At 39.5% G+C, this 18,286-nt stretch overlaps 1 protein-coding gene across 1 annotated transcript; it reads right to left on the bottom strand.

The window, feature by feature from the left end:
• Positions 1-900: 900 nt before the first annotated feature.
• Positions 901-17,948, bottom strand: HSP90B1 (heat shock protein 90 beta family member 1). The gene is made up of 18 exons (XM_016223226.2): positions 17,801-17,948; positions 16,719-16,821; positions 15,885-16,026; positions 15,315-15,431; positions 13,993-14,324; positions 10,181-10,292; positions 9,607-9,723; positions 8,763-8,879; positions 7,353-7,490; positions 7,186-7,263; positions 7,011-7,076; positions 6,235-6,504; positions 5,735-5,980; positions 5,072-5,208; positions 2,595-2,673; positions 2,356-2,511; positions 1,697-1,810; positions 901-1,199 (listed from the first exon to the last, which is right to left on the bottom strand). Exons 1-18 carry the CDS (start codon positions 17,847-17,849, stop codon positions 1,170-1,172), a joined length of 2,403 nt encoding a protein of 800 aa, XP_016078712.2. The 5' UTR covers positions 17,850-17,948; the 3' UTR covers positions 901-1,169.
• Between the last annotated feature and the right edge of the window lie 338 nt (positions 17,949-18,286).

The following is an 18,286-nucleotide window of genomic DNA, read 5'->3' as shown; positions in this document are numbered from 1 at the left end:
ACTCTGTATCTGTAATTATCTCTGTGGTAGCATTATGGGTGATTTTCTAAAGATTGCCTCTTTATTTTGGAATAAATTTAGATTTACAGGGAAATTAGACAGTAGTTTCTGTATACCTTTCCCCATTTCCATGAATACTATCATAAGTTACCACAGTACATATGTCAAAACTAAGGAACCAATTAACGTTACACCCCAGCCCTCACTGGGGTTTCACATTTTAATCCAGGTACTCTATTGCACTTAGTTGCCCATCTTAAATTTGTGACTTTTTCCTTGGTTTTAACCTTGAAACTTTTGAAGAGTACTCTTCACATATTCTAGGTTTGTCTGATGTTTTTCTCGTTAGGCAACGGCGGTTGGTTTTTGGAATGAATACCAGAGGTGAAGTGCCCTTATCACATCATGTGAGTGGGTACATGACATCACTGGTGATACTAACCTTGATCACTTGGTTAAGGTTGCAGCTGCCAGGTTTCTCCACTATTCTCACTATTTTCCCCTTTCCATACTTTTTTTTTTTTAACCTTCACCCAAGGATATTTTTTCCAATGCTTTTCAGAGAGTGGGAGGGAGAAACACATCGCTTAGTTGCTTCCCGCACTGGCTCCGACTGGGGCCAGGTATCGAGCCTTCAATTGAGGTACGTGCCCTTGGCAGGAATCGAACCTGGGACCCTTCAGTCCGCATGCTGAAGCTCCAACCACAGCCAAACCGGCCAGGGCCTACTCTCTTCTTTAGAAGACACACAGTCCAGCCCACACTCAAAAAGAGGGTTAAGCTCTACCTCCTGGGAGAACATCTACCTACATATCTGGAATTCTGTAAGAGGATTATCTTTTCTGTCTATAAATGACTTTCTAACATTTTTTTAAATTAAACGATAGGCAAGACACTGAATATTTGGGACCTTTTTTATTTTTATACACATGACAAGATTTTACACCAAGAATAGTCAGTTAAATAGTACAAATTTACATTCATGAGGAATGTTAAAAAAAAAATTCAACTAAAAAACCCTCTTCTTCCTGTGACCCACGATTTCCAACATTTTGCAGTGCAGGGGAGAATGGAGCTGGGGGAAGCATCCAAAACAAGTCTCTCCAAAAAGAAATGACTTAAATTTCACATTCCTTCTCCACACAGGATCCAAATGGTGAGAGTGTAATTTACAATTCATCTTTTTCAGCTGTAGACTTCTGTGAAAATAAACATCAGAAGACATTAAAAAAGCAGAAATAAAACCCCTAGCTCACAGAAGGTTCATATATGGAAAAAAAAAAAAAAAAAAAAGAATGGGCCAAGCCTATTTCCATTATTTCAGCTGTAGACTAAAACCTCACCTTGCTAATCTGCAAAAAATTTTACATAATTTAGAACCCTACAAGATCAACAGTCCCTGAAGACAAAGTTTAACACCTTAATGTTACTCTATAGTAAGGTAGAGCAAATGGCAAAGAGCATAAAAACATTGTGTGCTAAGGAAAAGTCTGTTTAAAAACATCTCAAGAATGGATGACTGAAAAAAAAGATTGAAGTGGGAAAATCAAAATAGATACATTAACGAAAAAAGTGATTTGCTCCAGCTTTTGAATTTGCTGTCTATCTGGGGCAGATTCCTCTAAGTCTGACTTCCTTATATTACAGCCTGACTTCACCAGAACTAAGAATACAAGTCCCACTTTTGATTGGCTACCTCTGTTTCTTCTTCGTCTGTTCCGGCGTCCATGTCTTCGTCTTCGTCTTGCTCTGTGTCTTCTGCAGTGTCCTCTGTTGTTTCTTCAGGTTCTTCTTCAGGTTCTTCTTCAACCTAAGGGCAACATTTATGAGCCCATTAATGGATATATTTTCACTTTGCTCATTTAAATGTATAAGGTCATACTAATTTCACAGTTCTCCAATTATTAACAGTCAAGCTAACAAAAGGAAAAAGGAAAATAAAAGCATGTAAAGGGAGAATTTCTGTTTAATTTCTAGCACAATGCATGACACTAGGGATTCAAACATTTAAAAAATTGTTTCTAGCCCAGCCGGCGTGGCTTAGAGGTTGAACATTGACCTATGATCCAGGAGATCACAGTTCAATTCCTGGCCAGGGCACATGCCTGGATTTTGGGCTCCATCCCCAGTGTAAGGCATGCAGGAGGTAGCCAATCAATGATTCTCTCATCATTGATGTTTCTCTCTCTCTCTCTCCTCCTCCCTTCCTCTCTCTGAAATCAATAAAGATATATATTTTTAAATTCTCAAAAGTAGAAATTAGTCCAACTTCTCAGTTATATCACTTAAACCATGGGAAGTCTATTCTTAAACAAAGGAAAATGAAGCCTATGTGGGAAGGCTGGGAATACAAACCTTTGCATCAGGGTCAATGTTTAAACTGAGGCGAAGCATTCTTTCTATTCTATCTCCATATGCTTTAGTGTCTGGTAAAAGATATCCTGACCTCAGTGTTGCTGTTTCAAACAAAACCACGGCAAGATCCGAAACTGTTTTGTCATCTTCGTCTTCCTGAAATGGAAGAAATCACACTTGATTAAAAGGTACAAAAGCATTCACGATAAAGGAGTATGGCTGTGTGTAACATTACTCACCTTGACTCGTCGAAGCATGTCTTTGATCAGCGGATGTCTGGGATTGATTTCAAATGTTTTCTTCTGGCTGGCATAGTAACTGTTAGGGGGTAAAAACGAACATTAACAAACATCAAATTTTAGGGCCCATATATTTCCTTTTTTCTATTACTCACTTTCATAATTACAGTGAACAGCTTTTGGAGAGATCAAGATGTACTTATATTGCTACATCATGCTTTACCTTTTTCTGGTTAATCCTCACCTGAGGATATTTTTCCCATTGACTTCTAGAGAGAGTGGAGGGGGGAGGGAGGAAGAAAGGGGAGGAGGCATCGATGTGAGATACATCGAATGACCAGGAATCAAACCCACAACCCTTTGGTACACAAGGAGAAGCTCTAACCACTTAGCCACACCAGCCAAGGCAATGCTTTACCTTTTATACAGTAATTTTTAAAAAATATGTATCTTGCCCGGCCGGGAGTGGCTCAGTGGTTGAGCATCGACCTAGGATCCAGGCGATCGGGGTTCGATTTCCGGTCAGGGCACATGCTCGGTTTGCGGGCTCGATCCCCAGTCAGGGGCTTGCAGGAGGCAGCCGATCAATGACTCTCTCATCATTGATGTTTCTCTCTCTCCCTCTCCTTTCCTCTCTCTGAAATCAATAAAGACATTTAAAAAAAAAAAAAAAAAAATATATATATATATATATATATATATATACACACACATCTTTATTGATTTCAGAGAGAGGGAGGGAGAGAGAGAGAGAAACATTAACGAGAGAGTCATCACTGATTGGCTGCCTCCTGCATGCCCCCGACTGGGGATCGAGCCCGCAAACCGAGCATGTGCCCTGACTGCTTTACCTTTTAAAAGGGGGTGGACGTGGTTAGATTAAAGTCAAAGAGAATTATTATATTTACTAGTGAATCCCAAGTGCCTAGAACACTCTGCTTGAGTGGATGAACTGATTCAATGTCTTGTTCATCCTCACTTCCAGAGTTGGAGTCCTCTAGGCAGACTCTGAGTGTGCTCAAATAACACCTTCTCCATGATGCCTTCACCACTATGGTTCCAAGAAAAATTAATTGCTTCTTTTATCTGAGCTCAGTTCCCAATTCTGAACATATCTTCATAATTTCTAGCATTGTACTGTCAGTTGTGACTGTTCTCTCTCCTATAGCTGCATGCTGATGAGGACAAGGAGGCACTACATCTGTCCCCATCTTGGTATAACCATGATCTGTGCTGGGCTTAGAAGATTATGACTTGCTTTGTCACCCCAACTAATCTGAATGGCACAAAGACAGCAGTAATGTCTACTTTAGACTATCAATGGATAAACACAATAGTGTTGAAATGTTTGTTGAATGAAAGGTAACTTCCTGCTAATGAATGGATAAGCAGAAACCTCCTTCCCCACCTGAAATTTATAATCTAGTGAGGGAACAAACAAATAAGCAAGATAGCACCTTAGCATTTTATTGCTTAAACATACTGGTGAGTTGTGCTAACTATGAAATGTATGTGCATATATGTATGTACATATTTATTTTATTTTATTTTTTTAATTTTTATTACTATTTTTAAATATATCTTTACTGATTTCAGAGAGAGAAAGCGAGAGGGAGAGGGAGAGATAGAAACATCAATGATGAGAGAGTCATTGATCGAGCCCGCAACCCGGACATGTGCCCTGACCGGGAATCGAACCCTGACTGTCTGGATCCTACGTTGACGCTCAACCACTGAGCCACGCCCGGCCGGGCTGTACATATTTATTTTAATAAATACATTTGTGAGAAGAATCCTTAAGTTAGACCTTGGGGAAAAAGTATGATGACTAGGTAACAAATAAGAAAGAAGTTATTCCAGGTGGAAGAAAGAATAAAGGCAGGGAAAAAGCTATTTTTCAAGGCTACCACTGTGACAATAAAACATAAGCTTGAAATACTTATTTCTTTATAAAGGGTATCAAAGATCCACTTATCTCCAGTACTTAGACCTTGAGTTCAAAATACTTGTTAACTCATGGGTCATATTTTACCTTTAATTTTGTGGGGCATACAATTTTGAGGAGAGGTGTGGTGTTTAAAAAAAGATTTGACTCATCTGAAAAATATAACTGTCATTGACCTCATCTGTAACATCTAAAAATGTAAAAGAGGTCTAGATACCAAGCCAAGCATACAGTCTAATGAAAAGGTAAAGACAATTTATGTGTAACAGATTAAGAAAATTTGCATTCATATATAAAATATAAATGAGCCCAAGACCTTTTCTTTATCAATCTAATGTAGGAAGAATCCCTTTGTAAACTTATTGTCTACCTAAACATACAGTGTTTTAAGTGTCCACTATATATTAAGTGCCTACTATATAGTGTCCACTTAAAACACACCAGTTCTTTAGAAGATAATGCCAGCTTCTATAGGAAGGCTGGACAAGAGCTAACACTGTGGCAGGGACTTTCTTTTCCCAAGAACACTTACTTTGTAGAGATGTCCTTGCCTGTTTGGTAGGCTTGAGCTTTCATGATTCTCTCCATGTTGCCAGACCATCCGTACTGGCTGGCCACAAGGGCACACGGAGACTCTGTCAGGCGCTGAGATACCACAGCCTTTTCAATCTTAGGATAAGAAACCAAAGTTAGATACATATACATACCAATAGTTAAGCTCTCTCAATAACTGCATTTCAAATCTTCAAGGATTCATCACTTACGATCATAAACAGAGGCAAGCCATTAAAGGACCTCTCATTCAGATTTGTAGGACATACTTCATTTAATAATCTTAATTTTTCAGTCAGAAATACTTAACCACCAACTTTTAAAACCATATAAAACTTAAACTCAACCTATAAAAATTTAAGTTACTATAAGAGCAATATTAAACTACAAAAAAACTTTCAATTATAAAGGAAAAAACACACCCAGCATCTATACGTAGGGTAATCACTACTGTCCTTTAACTCTTGGTAATTCCGAAATTTTAAGTTAGTCCTCCCAATAAATGAACCACAATATTAAATGTTGTCCTCACAAGTTTTAATGGTTACAAAGTAACCAGTTGCAAACTTTAATTTGACATAACAATTTTTTTAAGAAATGCAGATACTAAACTTTTCACACTTTCTAATTTGCAGAAGAATACCTTGTCCTTGAGGGCTTTATCTTTCATCCAGTTGAGCAGAGGCTCAAATTCTTTCTCAATTGCTTCACGATTCTCCTTAGTTTTCTCACTTTCATCAAACTTCACTCCTTCCTTGGCAACGTTCTGGAACCTCTTCCCATCAAACTCAGGAAGAGCCTGGATGCAGTATTCATCCACAGGTTCTGTGAGATAAATAACTTCATACCCCTTTTTCAGAAGTCGCTCAACAAATGGAGAAGATTCGGCCTACAAAATAAAGGGAGTTTAATTTTCCAAGTCTAGCCTTGATATATTTATGTATTCATCCCAGCAGCTATGTTTACATACTAGTAACAACCTCATTTACAGGTAGACAAGAGGTGCAGAGAATGTAAGTGACTGACTAGGCCTCATACCTACTACAGTTCAAAATTACAATTAAGTTTCCTTTTTGTTCTCAAGAGTTGGCTGTAACTGCCCAGCTATGAACCATAATCCCCAGCAGCTGGAGCTCATCTCACCTCTTTTCTGCTGGACCCAGCCATGAAGTAGATTTTGTCTTGTTTCTCCTTCATTCTTTCCACATACTGGTCTAGACTAGTAATGTCACTTGAATGATGAGAAGACTGGAACCTGAGGAGTTTAGCAAGACGTGTTCGATTTGAGTGGTCTTCAATCACACCAAGCTTGATGTTGGTACCAAATTCTTTCCAGAAAGTATCATTGTATTTCTCATCAGCAATCTTTTTGATCATGTCCAGAGTTTTACGAACAAGCTTCTTTCTAATCACCTAAACAAAATTAAAGAATAATTGATCAGAGAACTTCACTTCAAACTTCTGAAAACCTACAAGATGTAAGGTAGCAGGGAAGTAGTGGGACGTAGTGGAGAAAAGATACAAAGACAGGGCATCGTCACTGCCATTTGTCAAGGGGCAGGGGATGGTGAGCACTCCCATGCTGGACTGAGCGGAAACTAAGTTGTCAGTGGAAATAGTCACAAGATTGCTTTAATTTTTATACTGTAACTTTAGACCAGGTAGAGAGAGAGAGAGAGAGAATGTGTGTGTATGTATGTGTTCACTATATAATTATTTTGACTTTTTTGTATGTTTGAAAATTTTTTATTACATAATGGGGGGGGAAATTATGAGATTCTCAGGATTTGAGAATTCCAGAGTAAAATTACATTCATCTAAACCACCGACTAGCTCAAAATGTGGTGAGACTAACGAAAACTATCCTCTGTGGCCCAATCAAAGAGCAAAGAAGCCAGTCTCTCCCCAGAGACACTCACCTTAAGTAGTTTATGTTGCTGAAGAGTCTCACGGGAAACATTCAAGGGGAGATCATCTGAGTCCACCTACATATGGCAAAAGAAAGTCAGTGAGCAATAAAAAACACTGGAAAAAAAACAGCAACAAAAAAATAGCCCCCACTATAATCCCTTCTCCCAATCTTCAGATACTTACAACACCCTTGACAAAATTAAGGTATTTGGGCATCATATCATGGAAGTCATCTGTGATGAACACTCGGCGTACATAGAGCTAAACAGAGACACACACACAAAAAAGGTTACCTTCTGGACACTGTACTTTCAAATTTAAAATTACATTTACATTACTTCAAAGCCCACCTTAATGTAATCGCTCTTCTTAGATCCATATTCATCAAACAGACCACGTGGAGCAGATGTAGGTACAAATAAAATTGACTTAAAGGTAACTTCCCCTTCAGCAGTAAAGTGGATATAAGCCATGGGGTCATCGCTTTCCTATGGAAAGTTGGCATTTAGTTATTCAAAAGGGATGAAAAACTACAGTACAAATGCTTAGCAGTTTATTATGCAGTATAGTACAGTTTAGCATTTAATAGAACTCGGGAAGGTTCCACATGTGTAAAAGAACAGGTTGGGAAAACCACCATCCTGCCTAAATGACAAAATCATATACAACATTTCAAGAGTGTACTGGTCAACCATAAAAAGTACTTAGGAGGTTTCTCCCATGGAATTTGGACTATAGCAGTAGATAGAAGAGTATATAAATAGCTACAAAAGTATAAAGACAGAAGTTCTCTAGACTGCATTATCCATTACTGTACCCCCCCATGTGGCTATTCCAAATTGAGATGTGATTGATGGTAAGTGTAAAATACAGTCTTTGAAGACACAGTACAAAAAACCCACCAAAAAGTAAATTACAATTTTTTATATTGATTACATGTTGAAATAATACTATTTTGGGTATGTTGGGTTCAATAAAATATATTAACAGTTAACTTTACCTGTTTCAACTTTTTAAAATATTTAAGGTAAAGTTATTTGGCTCACATTATATTTCTAATATAACTGCCCTAGATGAAGTACCTTTATATACACTAGGACTTTAGAGAACCAAGGGAAAGTTTTTAGAGGTAAAGCTTAAAAGATGGTTGGATGTTAACCTAAGGAGAACAAAGAACCAAAGGGTCTGTGTTAAGTAACAAATCAACAGATAGACTAAAGAGTAAAGAACAAATGCAATCATAGAATATTAAGTTTTATCTAGCCATGTTAAGTGCATCAAACTATTCTATTTTGTACAAAATGTGGTTTGGGGAAACATTAACTTGAAACAATCTTAATCTCTGCTAGTTTTGGATTCTTAAGAGTTATAAGAAGAGATCAGTAAAAGAAAAAACAGAGTTAGTAATTATTCCTACCTACAATTACCTCACAGTAATTGTTTGATGATGTTGTAAACAAGCTCTTTAAATAATATGTTAAAAGGCCACTCAATAACACAACTTGTTTTATGGGTTCTGCAGTAGAAACCAAGCACGTACCCATGGAGGTATATTCTTTTCTATAACACAGACCCTTTGGCATCCTGGTGGAGCCTACAGATTTCTTCTCAGAGTAATTTTTCAATGCATAATATAAATACACAAAAAGGAAACCAACTGTAAAGTACCCACATGTGGCTTTAAAGCAGTTATAAGTTGTTTTAAACTCATTTTGGAATTTAGTAGTTTTTTATCATCACATTTTCTAAACAATACTTACCTTGGAAAACGACTTGTAGAAAGCTTTATACTCATCCTCCTCTACTTCTTTCGATGGTCTCTGCCATATCGGTTTGATATCATTCATAAGTTCCCAGTCCCACACCGTCTTCTCAACCTGAAGTTAACAGCATTTAATGAGTATCTCCAGCAGTTAAACTAGTGAAAACCATAGCTTTAGTACACTTCAGAAAAGAACATGGGAGGAACAAAGGATACAAGGATATCTCTAATCTAGTATGGTCCCTGCCAACCATATAAAAAATAAAGATAAAATAAAATGAAAGGGTTTCTCAGCATTTAAAACTGATTTAAGATTGATATTTAATACAAAAAAGGCAACTGGTTATCACTGTAATTGATAAAAGCAAATTTTTTCATTATTTTTAGCTAAAATGTTATTTCTTGAAAATGTTTTGAGGTTAGGATATACATATTTCATGACTTACAGAAACCCAACATCCTACAATAAAAATTCCTCAAAACCCACAACCACAACTTCTACCTACTGCTTCCTGAGTAGGCATGAGAACTACTTTTATAGTTAATATCTACATGTCAAAAGATGCAGAATGCTTTTCTAAGAGTTTAAACTTCAAAATATAAGCCACCAGTCCTGAGCAATATATAGAAGTCAGAAAACTCTTATAAAAATGAGCTGTGTTTGGTACTTACAACTTTCTAGAAGGGGAAAGACACACACAAAGTCCTCATTTTTAAAAGATGGACTTACCATTGGAAAAAAGCAACATTTCAGAACTGAAGCTTGCCTCAAATCAGTGCACACTTAGGTTTTCTAATACATCCTGAGCAGTGTTTTAGGTGGGGGCATGAACCAGACTTACTTTTTTAGTTTTTGGTTTCTTTTCTTCGTCTTCTTCTTCTACTGCAGCCTCATCATCAGATTCTTCCTTTTCTTCTTTTGCGGCTTCTTCTTCCATGGGTTCCTCAACAGTTTCAGTCTGTGAAAGTAGAAAGTAGAATTATGGTTAGACTCACTTCTTTAATGACTTGGATTTCATCTATAGAGTATAAAACAAAATGACAGCTCAAAAAAATAGGGCTTCTTTAGCCCAGCCAGGCGTGGCTCAGCGGTTGAGCATCAACCTAGGATCCAGGAGATCATGGTTCGAATCCCAGTCAGGGCACATGCCTGGGTTGTGGGATTGATCCCCAGTGGGGGGTGTGCAGGAGGCCCCCCAACAATGATTCTCTCACCATTGGTGTTTCTCTCTCTCTCCCTCTCCCTTCCTCTCTCTGAAATCAATATTAAGATATATTTTTAAAAAATAAATATATATATATAGGGCTTCTTTATAGAAAACCCCAAGTATCCTGGAGAAAACCACACTTAACGTTCTTTACACATTAAGTATGTGCGAAGGTGATGCATATCAATTTTTAGCAATACAGATTTACCTTGCTGCTCCATACATAAATTGGAAAGTTTATGAACTGTGAGTACTTTTTGACGAGATTTTTAATTGTATCCAATTCAAGGTAATCAGATGCTTCTTCTTTTAAAACAAGGCTGCAAGGGAAATAAGACATTTACAGACACATCCATGGTGTAGAAGAGCTGATTATAAATTTGCCTTCATGACAATGCTAACAGCCAGCAGTTCTGTTTAATCCAAGATATCCTCTGTTAAGAACCAATAAGGATTTGTGAGCTAAATACACCACATATGTGTATGGTAAAAGGAAGAATCCTCCTTGCATTCCCCCAAGTGGAGAATAGCCCTTAGGTCCAAGTAGAAAATGTTCCTAACCTTCTAAATATATGGAGGTTTTTCATTTGAAGAACTGCAATCTTAAGATAGCTCAAAGTGAGAAAACATTCTGGAGAAAAGTGGAATTATATGCACTCTGAAAATTAGTCTAGAAATCAAATGATTATTATAGATAGTGAACCCCTAATAAAAAATATGTTCCTTAAAAAAGCTAAAAAATTAATCTGAACTATTATTATATCTGCACTATCCAAAACAGTAGCCACCAGTCAAATGTAAGTATTCAAATAAAATGTAAAATTGGTTCTTTAGTTGCACTGCTACATTCCAAGTACTCAATAGTCACACATGGCTGAAGGCTACCATAGTAGACAATGTAGAGACACAACATTTCCGCCAGACTTCTATTGGACACACGGTTTAGCTAACCCTAATACTGAAAATTACAGCACTGTGTCTCCTCTGCTTCCTTACTGCCCCTTCTGCAAACCCTTCCCTCCATCCACCAAAAATAACAAATCACAACACATTCTCAAACACAGCAGGTAGCACGTATCTTGATGTTTGTGCTCCCAATAAAAATGAAGGATATTGTATCCATGGTTCCTTTCCTGCCTCAAAAAGTTAAGAGTTTAGTAGCATTTGCCAACAAGACAGACAGTATACATTATACAGCCTAATTAGGTGACTAAGTCTCTGTTCTCAGAGCAGAGTACATCTTAGAGATGCTGGGTTGGGGAAGGGTTCAATTTTGGATACAAACTAAAGCTGATGGTTTGACATCTTAGATATTTAAATGGTAATTAGATATATAAACAGAGCCCAGTAGTGAGATCTAGAGCAGGAGTTGACAAACCATGTGTGGCTGGCGCACATAAGAAATTTCATCAGGATACAACTTCATCATATATTGTCTATGGCTGCTGTCAGCTGTAGCAGCAGAGTTGTGACATGTGACAGATCCTATAGTCCACAAGCTTCAATTATTTACTAGCCAGCCCTTTAAGAAAAAGTTTGCTGACTTCTGATGTAGACTAAGAATATAAATTTGAGAACCCTGAGAAAATTCTGGAACCTGAATTTACAACTGTAAGATTAAATGAGGAAAACAAGGACAATGAGAAAAGGGCTGGAACTGAACTTTTAAAGAAAGAGAACATCAACATTTAAGAAATGGGCAAAGGAAATATGAAAAGATATGTAGGGTTATGGAGACTAGGTAGTGGATTGTCTTAAGGAGCATCTAGCAGAAAGCCAATTCTGTAGAACACACCACAGAAAAACTAAGAAAACAGACAGAAAATCTATTGCTGGGAGTAATGTCAGTTAAAAAATACCTGAATCCACTGGATTTAGCAACAAGGATTACTGGTAATGTACTTCAATGGAAAGGTGGTGGGTAAAGTAAGCACGACAAAAGATGAAGTAGCAGCAAAGGCAAGTGGACTTCTTTTAGCTCAGCCGTGGAGGGGGAAAGAGTAGAGTGTGTGCCTGGCAGAAGGGAGGGTGGTACCGCCCACCCCTACCCCAGGGACCAGGGCATGCTTACACTTTGATGGGAAAGAGGGAGGTGTGTGGGAAAGGCTGACTTTAAGAGATGGAGGAGGAATTAATTTATGCTTAGTCTCTGAGGAGGTAAGATGAGAGGTGACAAGTGGAGACCAGCTGTAGGGGAAAATGTAGAATACCACACTCACTGTGGCAGGAAGGGCAGAAGCGATCCACCATAGTGATCTCATTATCTCATTTAATGCTCACAAAATGTTTCATAAGGGTGCCACAGGCGCTAGTTTAGGGGCACGAACAGAGATGAAGTCATGTCTGTAGGGCAGGATTGTGACCTCGTCACTTCCTGGCCTTCACTCTCCATTTTCCTTTGGCCACTGCAGACTCCCAGTTCCTCAAATGGGCCTCCTGTCTCTGAAATTTTCAACATGCTGTGCTTGCTGCAGGGAAAACCTGAACTTAGCACTATTCCAGAAAGTCCTCTGGGAAGGGAGGTGTCCCTAGCTTCCTCTGTAGCATTTGCCATCTGAAACGACTTCATGATTCTTCTCCTTACTAGAATGAGCCTCGTGAGAGCAGGGACTGCATCAGTCTCATGCTCCACTGTGGCCTTAAACCCTCACAGGTAACAGGCACTTCAATGAGCACCTGCTGAATGGATGGTGTGGTGGGAAGACTTGAAGGAAAAGACAACTTTGGCCAGGGAAAGCAGAACCTGCTGTAAAGTTCCATTTGTGTGTCACACATCCATGCTACTTGGATAAAGCTGTTCTGGGTACCTTATTCATTTGTACAAACGCGTGCTGGTTAAGTGTCATAGTCTGGGAACAGAGCTGTCAACAAAATGCTTGCTTTCGTAAAGCGTGCATCCAGGTAATCCTGCCTGTCTCTCAGCCCATCTCAGCTGTCTCTGAGACACCAGCATCTCTTGGGACATCATTTTCTGCCTCTTTCTAGTTAAGAGGTGATTACCTACACTCTAACACCTAGTGAGAGAGGGCACTGGGGTATGACTATTAGTGATGTCTCCTAATGAGACTGGGAGATGTCCATGTTAATAACAAAGGCAGGGAAGGGTAAATTGGGACGAATTAATTAGTAAAAGTGCTAAAATGCAGTCCTCTAATTAGCCTTCATTAAAGGAACATCTGTGACCATGAAAACAGGAAATGTTACCTTCTGGGATGAAGAAAACTTGTCAAAATGATAAGATACATGCTTCTTTTCTACTTGAATATTCAGTGTTAAGAAAATTTAAAACTGAATTAAGGAAAACAAAAAAAGCAAGGCCCCAGGCACATTTTCACTTGGCAAGACTGGGCAAGTCTATTGACCTCTAGGAAAAAAACTGTCCTGTCTACTTCATACTGATGTTGTAACCACTAAGCAATACTGGGCATAAGACCTGTCTCATCTACACAAACAATAATTATTGGCTTAAAATGAATTCTAGTTTGAATTCAATCATTTCCGATTATCCTCAAATGAGACATTTTCTTCTAAAAAAAATTTTGTAACTTTCATCAAGCCCTTTATCTCTACAACCCATCCCAACCCGGGGTACTACCACAGATCTTGAGTATTTTCAATGGTCATCCAGAGTCTCCTCTCATCCAGTCCTGCCATCCTTCAGAAAACTTTAATCCTGTGAGTACGCTGTTCCTCTATGCCTTTATTCATGACACTCCACTACTTAAGTCTTGCTTGCCACTTCTGTTGAGGCCTCCCATATGCCTTCTCCCCTGGGAGAGCTAACCCTTCCTCCTACTTATGTCTTCTATGTACAGCAGCCATCACAACTCCTGGTGTCTAGCCCTGAGTGAGTCCTCAAAACATTTCTTCAAGTGAGGAGAACAATTCAATTTCCTCATTTCATAAGCAAGGAAATTAAGGCCCAGAATAAGCCATTTGCTGAGAGAGAACAAACTGGAGAGTCAAGATCCTCATTACGACTATTAATTATGATTATTATTAGGAATTAGTAATACTCACGTAATTGTCGTTCCTCGTCCTAGAGTGTTTCCTCTTGGATCAGCAATTACAGAAAATTCATTGGAGTCAGATTCCCAGATGTGCTGGGTATCGTTGTTGTGTTTTGATGTGACAATAACCTTATCTGCTACAAGGAAGGCAGAATAGAAACCAACACCAAACTGGCCAATCAATTCAGAAGTTGACTGGCCATCTTCTTGTGCTTCAGTCATTTTGTTTAAAAACTCGCTTGTCCCAGATTTGGCAATGGTACCAAGGTTTTTAACCAACTCTTCCCTGGTCATTCCTACACCAGTGTCTGTGACATGTAGCAGGTTCTTCTCCTTGTCACACTAAAGGAAAGACAAAAACAAGATAGTTAAATTGCCTTAATGGTCATGGTATCACAAGTAAATACTAAACTATTATTTGAAAAAACTCAGCTTTGGGCAACATCAATTCCAATGTAGAAGATTAAATTGAGATATTTTGCCCATATAGTCTTTTATGGTCTTTTCAGAAAATTCACATCTTAAGTATAAGCATCTTTCTTTATAGAGAATAATTTGAGGTTCAGTGTATCTGAGAAAGTAGCAATATAAAGATGGCAGAGATTGATCTAATTGTCAAAGGGCAGAGAAAGACTAAACAAGTCATTTTTGAAGAAAATACTCAAGAAAAATAAAATTTTACGTTTTTCTTATGTCTTTGATAGGAAATTGAAATTCAAAACTTGAATGACTTCTGTGTTTGGAATCTGTGGTGACTGATGTTTTCATTGAATATTCCCGACTCTCTGCCTTCCAGAAACTAATAGGAATATGCATCCTCCATTTATGGTTCTGGCTAATAAGTTGCAACTGACAGTGTGGCTTTCAGAGTGGAGCCTTTAACTGACATAAGACCCTCCAACCTCTCTCTACACCATGGCAACCAGCTATATTCCAGATGGTGTGCTATATCAGCCTGTGTCCTGGAGGAGAATGATACAAAGCAAAGGCCACAGGCAGCCTGTGACTGATTTAAGCCAGGGGGTGGCAACTTTTTTTGTAAAAGGGCCAGAAAGTAAGTATTTTAGGCTTTGTGGGTGATATGATCTCTGTCACAACTACTCAATGACATGAAGCACAAAAGCAGTCACAGATAATATACAAGCAGGCATGGCAATGTTCCAATAAAACTTTATAAAAAACAGGCAGCAGGTTGTTTTTTACCCCTGATTTAATTCCGAGATTTGGGGGGGTTATTTGTTACTGCAGCATAACCTAGTCTACCTTGATTGATATGGATTCTCTGTCGCTAAGGTTTCTTTTTATTTTAAAAGAAAATTGTTTTACGCTTACCTTAATTTTGACTGTTAGTTCCTCATTTCCAGAAAGAGCATTTTCATCAGTCAGTGATATCAGCCTTATCTTATCTAAAGCGTCAGAAGCATTTGAAATCAGTTCTCTCAGGAAAATCTAAATGGAAGCCAGATTTAATACAGTTAGATTAGCCTCAAGACACAGAAGACATTAAATTTAACGTCAAACTCATTTTATTTTTCCTCTGTACACTTTATACGTTAAAGAGGTGGCTTTACTTTTTTGGTAAAAGGAGGTACAGCTCTTTACACAAAGGACTGTAAACAATTAGAAGGGATACCTGAACTGGTAAGAGCAGTAACACCATTCTACTAGTGATCTTTAGGTACCCAATACATGAAGCTTGGTCAGTACCATTGAAGACTCACAACTGTTTAGTAGGCCATGAACATATTTGGAGGGGAAAGGAAAAAGGGAAAATGTCTAACAATCCCCCACCACCATCACATCACACACTTCTTGTACATACAGTATTGGGTATTTAAACTTTACTAACTACTTATTTGGAATTACAGAGAAAAAAAATTATCCTAGCCACATGTTGCTTACCTCCTTATTTTTATACAATGAATTGATGATAAGTTTCATCATTCTGTTTACTTCTGCTTGAAAGGCAAACTTTTCTGATTTCTCTCGAAGTTCTCTTATTTGGGATGCATTTAATCCATCCAACTGAATAGCTTCTTCTTCTCTGAGAAAGTAAAGTTAATAAACAAATAAGCAAAAATATAGGATCTATGATGAGAGCACAGTACTTTCTTAAGATGGTCTTAAGGGTTAAAACAGTAAACATGGAGACCTTTATAAAATATTACTAATCTACTATCTTATTATTATTTTATCACAGTAGTAGGTTGCCTTTAACACTGTATTGGAAATACTCAGTTCTTAAAATTGTCAGAAAAATAAACCCAACTTTCCTCTACTAAACAGTGAAGTCATAATCATTTATGTCCCTCACACGTGGAACTGTCCCTTTGCCCAGGAAAGCTTTGGCTTCTACAGGTCTACAAAACTAAGTCCTGAGAGGCCAATTTTTAAAACATTGTTCAACTGATAGAAATCCTTTTTAAAATTACTAAGGACACATTGAGTAGAAAACCAACTAAATGTCTTTTCTAAAGTCTTAAGACTGTAGGTCTAGTATTCTGCAATATAGTTATCAAGATAGTTTCCAAAGGCATTCATTCAAGTTTGACCATTCTTAGGGGCAAGTTAGGAGATACTTATGTGTGCACATGCTTGCTACATTTTCTCTGACCATTTTTTAGCTATTTAAATTCAGGGTGCTACACTTCACCTGGACTTTTGGATACACAAATTAAACTACTGTTTTCCAGTGTTCAGAAGGGCTTATCTGTATAGTTTTAAATGAACACAAACCTCTGTACTACTTCATCATCTGTCCTTGAGCCTTCTCTACTTTTACCCAGGTCCTCTTCTACCGTGCCATCCACATCGACTTCATCATCAGCTCGGACTGACCCTGAAGGAAGATTTAACACCAAAAACCTCTTAAAATATCATTGCTTCATGTACTTCTCAAAGGGAAAATAAACAGGGCAAGGATAGGGGTTGCAAAACTCAGTTGGTAAATATGAGAGGTGGGGATGGGAGAATGGATCCACTGGTTTAAATACCCAATGCAAACCCAAGTCCACATATTTCTTATTTAAGTTCAGGTACCAAGGTTCCCCAGCAGATTCTGAAATACGGAGGCAGCCATCACTTCTAAAGAGCCGCCTCTGGATCCTTTATAACGCTGAGCAGATTTGATACCAGGCCCCTTCTACTTTCACACGTGTTGCGCGCAGGCCACCACAAGGCCTCCACGCTGACCATGCCAAAACTTAGGCCTTCAAAAATCACAGGTCAGGATACAAATAGGACTTTGTGCAACCTCTGGCGAGGGGAACTGAAAGTGTGCCCAGGGGCCTGAGAAGGGGACGAGATGTTAAGAGATTTTAAGATGTTAAGGAGCTGGAGCACAAGTGACTCAAACACTGCCTCTGCGGCGATCCAGGGCCCCACGTTCCCCAGGCCAGCACCTAAGAAAGGAAACGCGCGTTCGAGAGGAGTCGCAAAAACATGGGGGGCAGGGGTCCTCAAGCTCAGATGACCAAAGGTGGAGGCGTCGGCAAAAGTCCTCCCGACAGGGCGCTCGCAAAGCTCTCGGGGGAGCGAGAGCTCGGGAGGCCCCACCTCGAGACGGCTGAGACCTCAGGCGTGGATACCAGGTCTGCAAGGGCTTTAAATAACTCCGCTCTTTTTTTTCTTTCCAGACAAGGAAGAGTAAACGAAAGCCCCTGAGCCTCTTTCGAGGAAAGGTACGGGTCGCCTCGGCGCAGCGCAGACCCTGTTATTTTATCCCCCTCCCAGGCTCAGTGCCCCAAGAACCTTCGAGAAGAGGCCGCGCTTGCGGAGGGGGGGCGTCCGGAGGTGCTCGCTCCTCCGGGATCACTCACCGAAGGTCAGCAGTAGGCAGCAGAGGCCCAGCACCCACAGGGCCCTCATGGCGCGCGGCCGGTGAGTCTCAAGTTCCCTTTAATCGCAGGAGCCGCCTCCGCCCGGCCGCCGCTGGGCTCAGATCCTCACACCTTACGTCGTGCGGTCCGCCCACTAGCCCCCCAAGCGGGTTCGGCCGCTTTTCACCTCACTTCTGGAGGGCGGGGGACGGGAAACACGAACCCACCAATCGTGCCGCACCACGCACTCTCTGTACCCAATGGGGACTCGTGGGGGGGACCGCAGTCCACCAATCGCAGCTGTCCAGGTGCGGCGCCCAATGCCCGAAGCGTGGCTCCTTCCGATTGGTCATCCGTAGCCTCTTTTCTCCAATTAAATGGCTCCGCGGGCCCCCTCTTACACGGGACCACCCCTTTGCCTGGGAAGCTTTGGCTTCTATGGGAAATTGTCCAATAAACGTCAGCTCAGAACACATCCCTCTTTTT

The sequence above is a fragment of the Miniopterus natalensis genome, chromosome 2, assembly GCF_054644295.1.
Source record: "Miniopterus natalensis isolate mMinNat1 chromosome 2, mMinNat1.hap1, whole genome shotgun sequence".
In the NCBI taxonomy this organism is placed as follows: domain Eukaryota; kingdom Metazoa; phylum Chordata; class Mammalia; order Chiroptera; family Miniopteridae; genus Miniopterus; species Miniopterus natalensis.
This window is presented reverse-complemented; position numbering and strand designations above follow the sequence as displayed.

What these genes read in the sequence shown, in the direction of transcription:
- HSP90B1 (XM_016223226.2), bottom strand. Translation starts at nt 17,849, where the DNA reads ATGAGGGCCCTGTGGGTGCTGGGCCTCTGCTGCCTACTGCTGACCTTC. An exon ending in GGACGAGGAACGACAATTAC is followed by an intron (nt 10,293 to 13,992) that starts GTGAGTATTACT and finishes TTTCCCTTGCAG; the next exon opens with CCTTGTTTTAAAAGAAGAAG. An exon ending in TCTACAAGTCGTTTTCCAAG is followed by an intron (nt 7,491 to 8,762) that starts GTAAGTATTGTT and finishes AACTTTCCATAG; the next exon opens with GAAAGCGATGACCCCATGGC.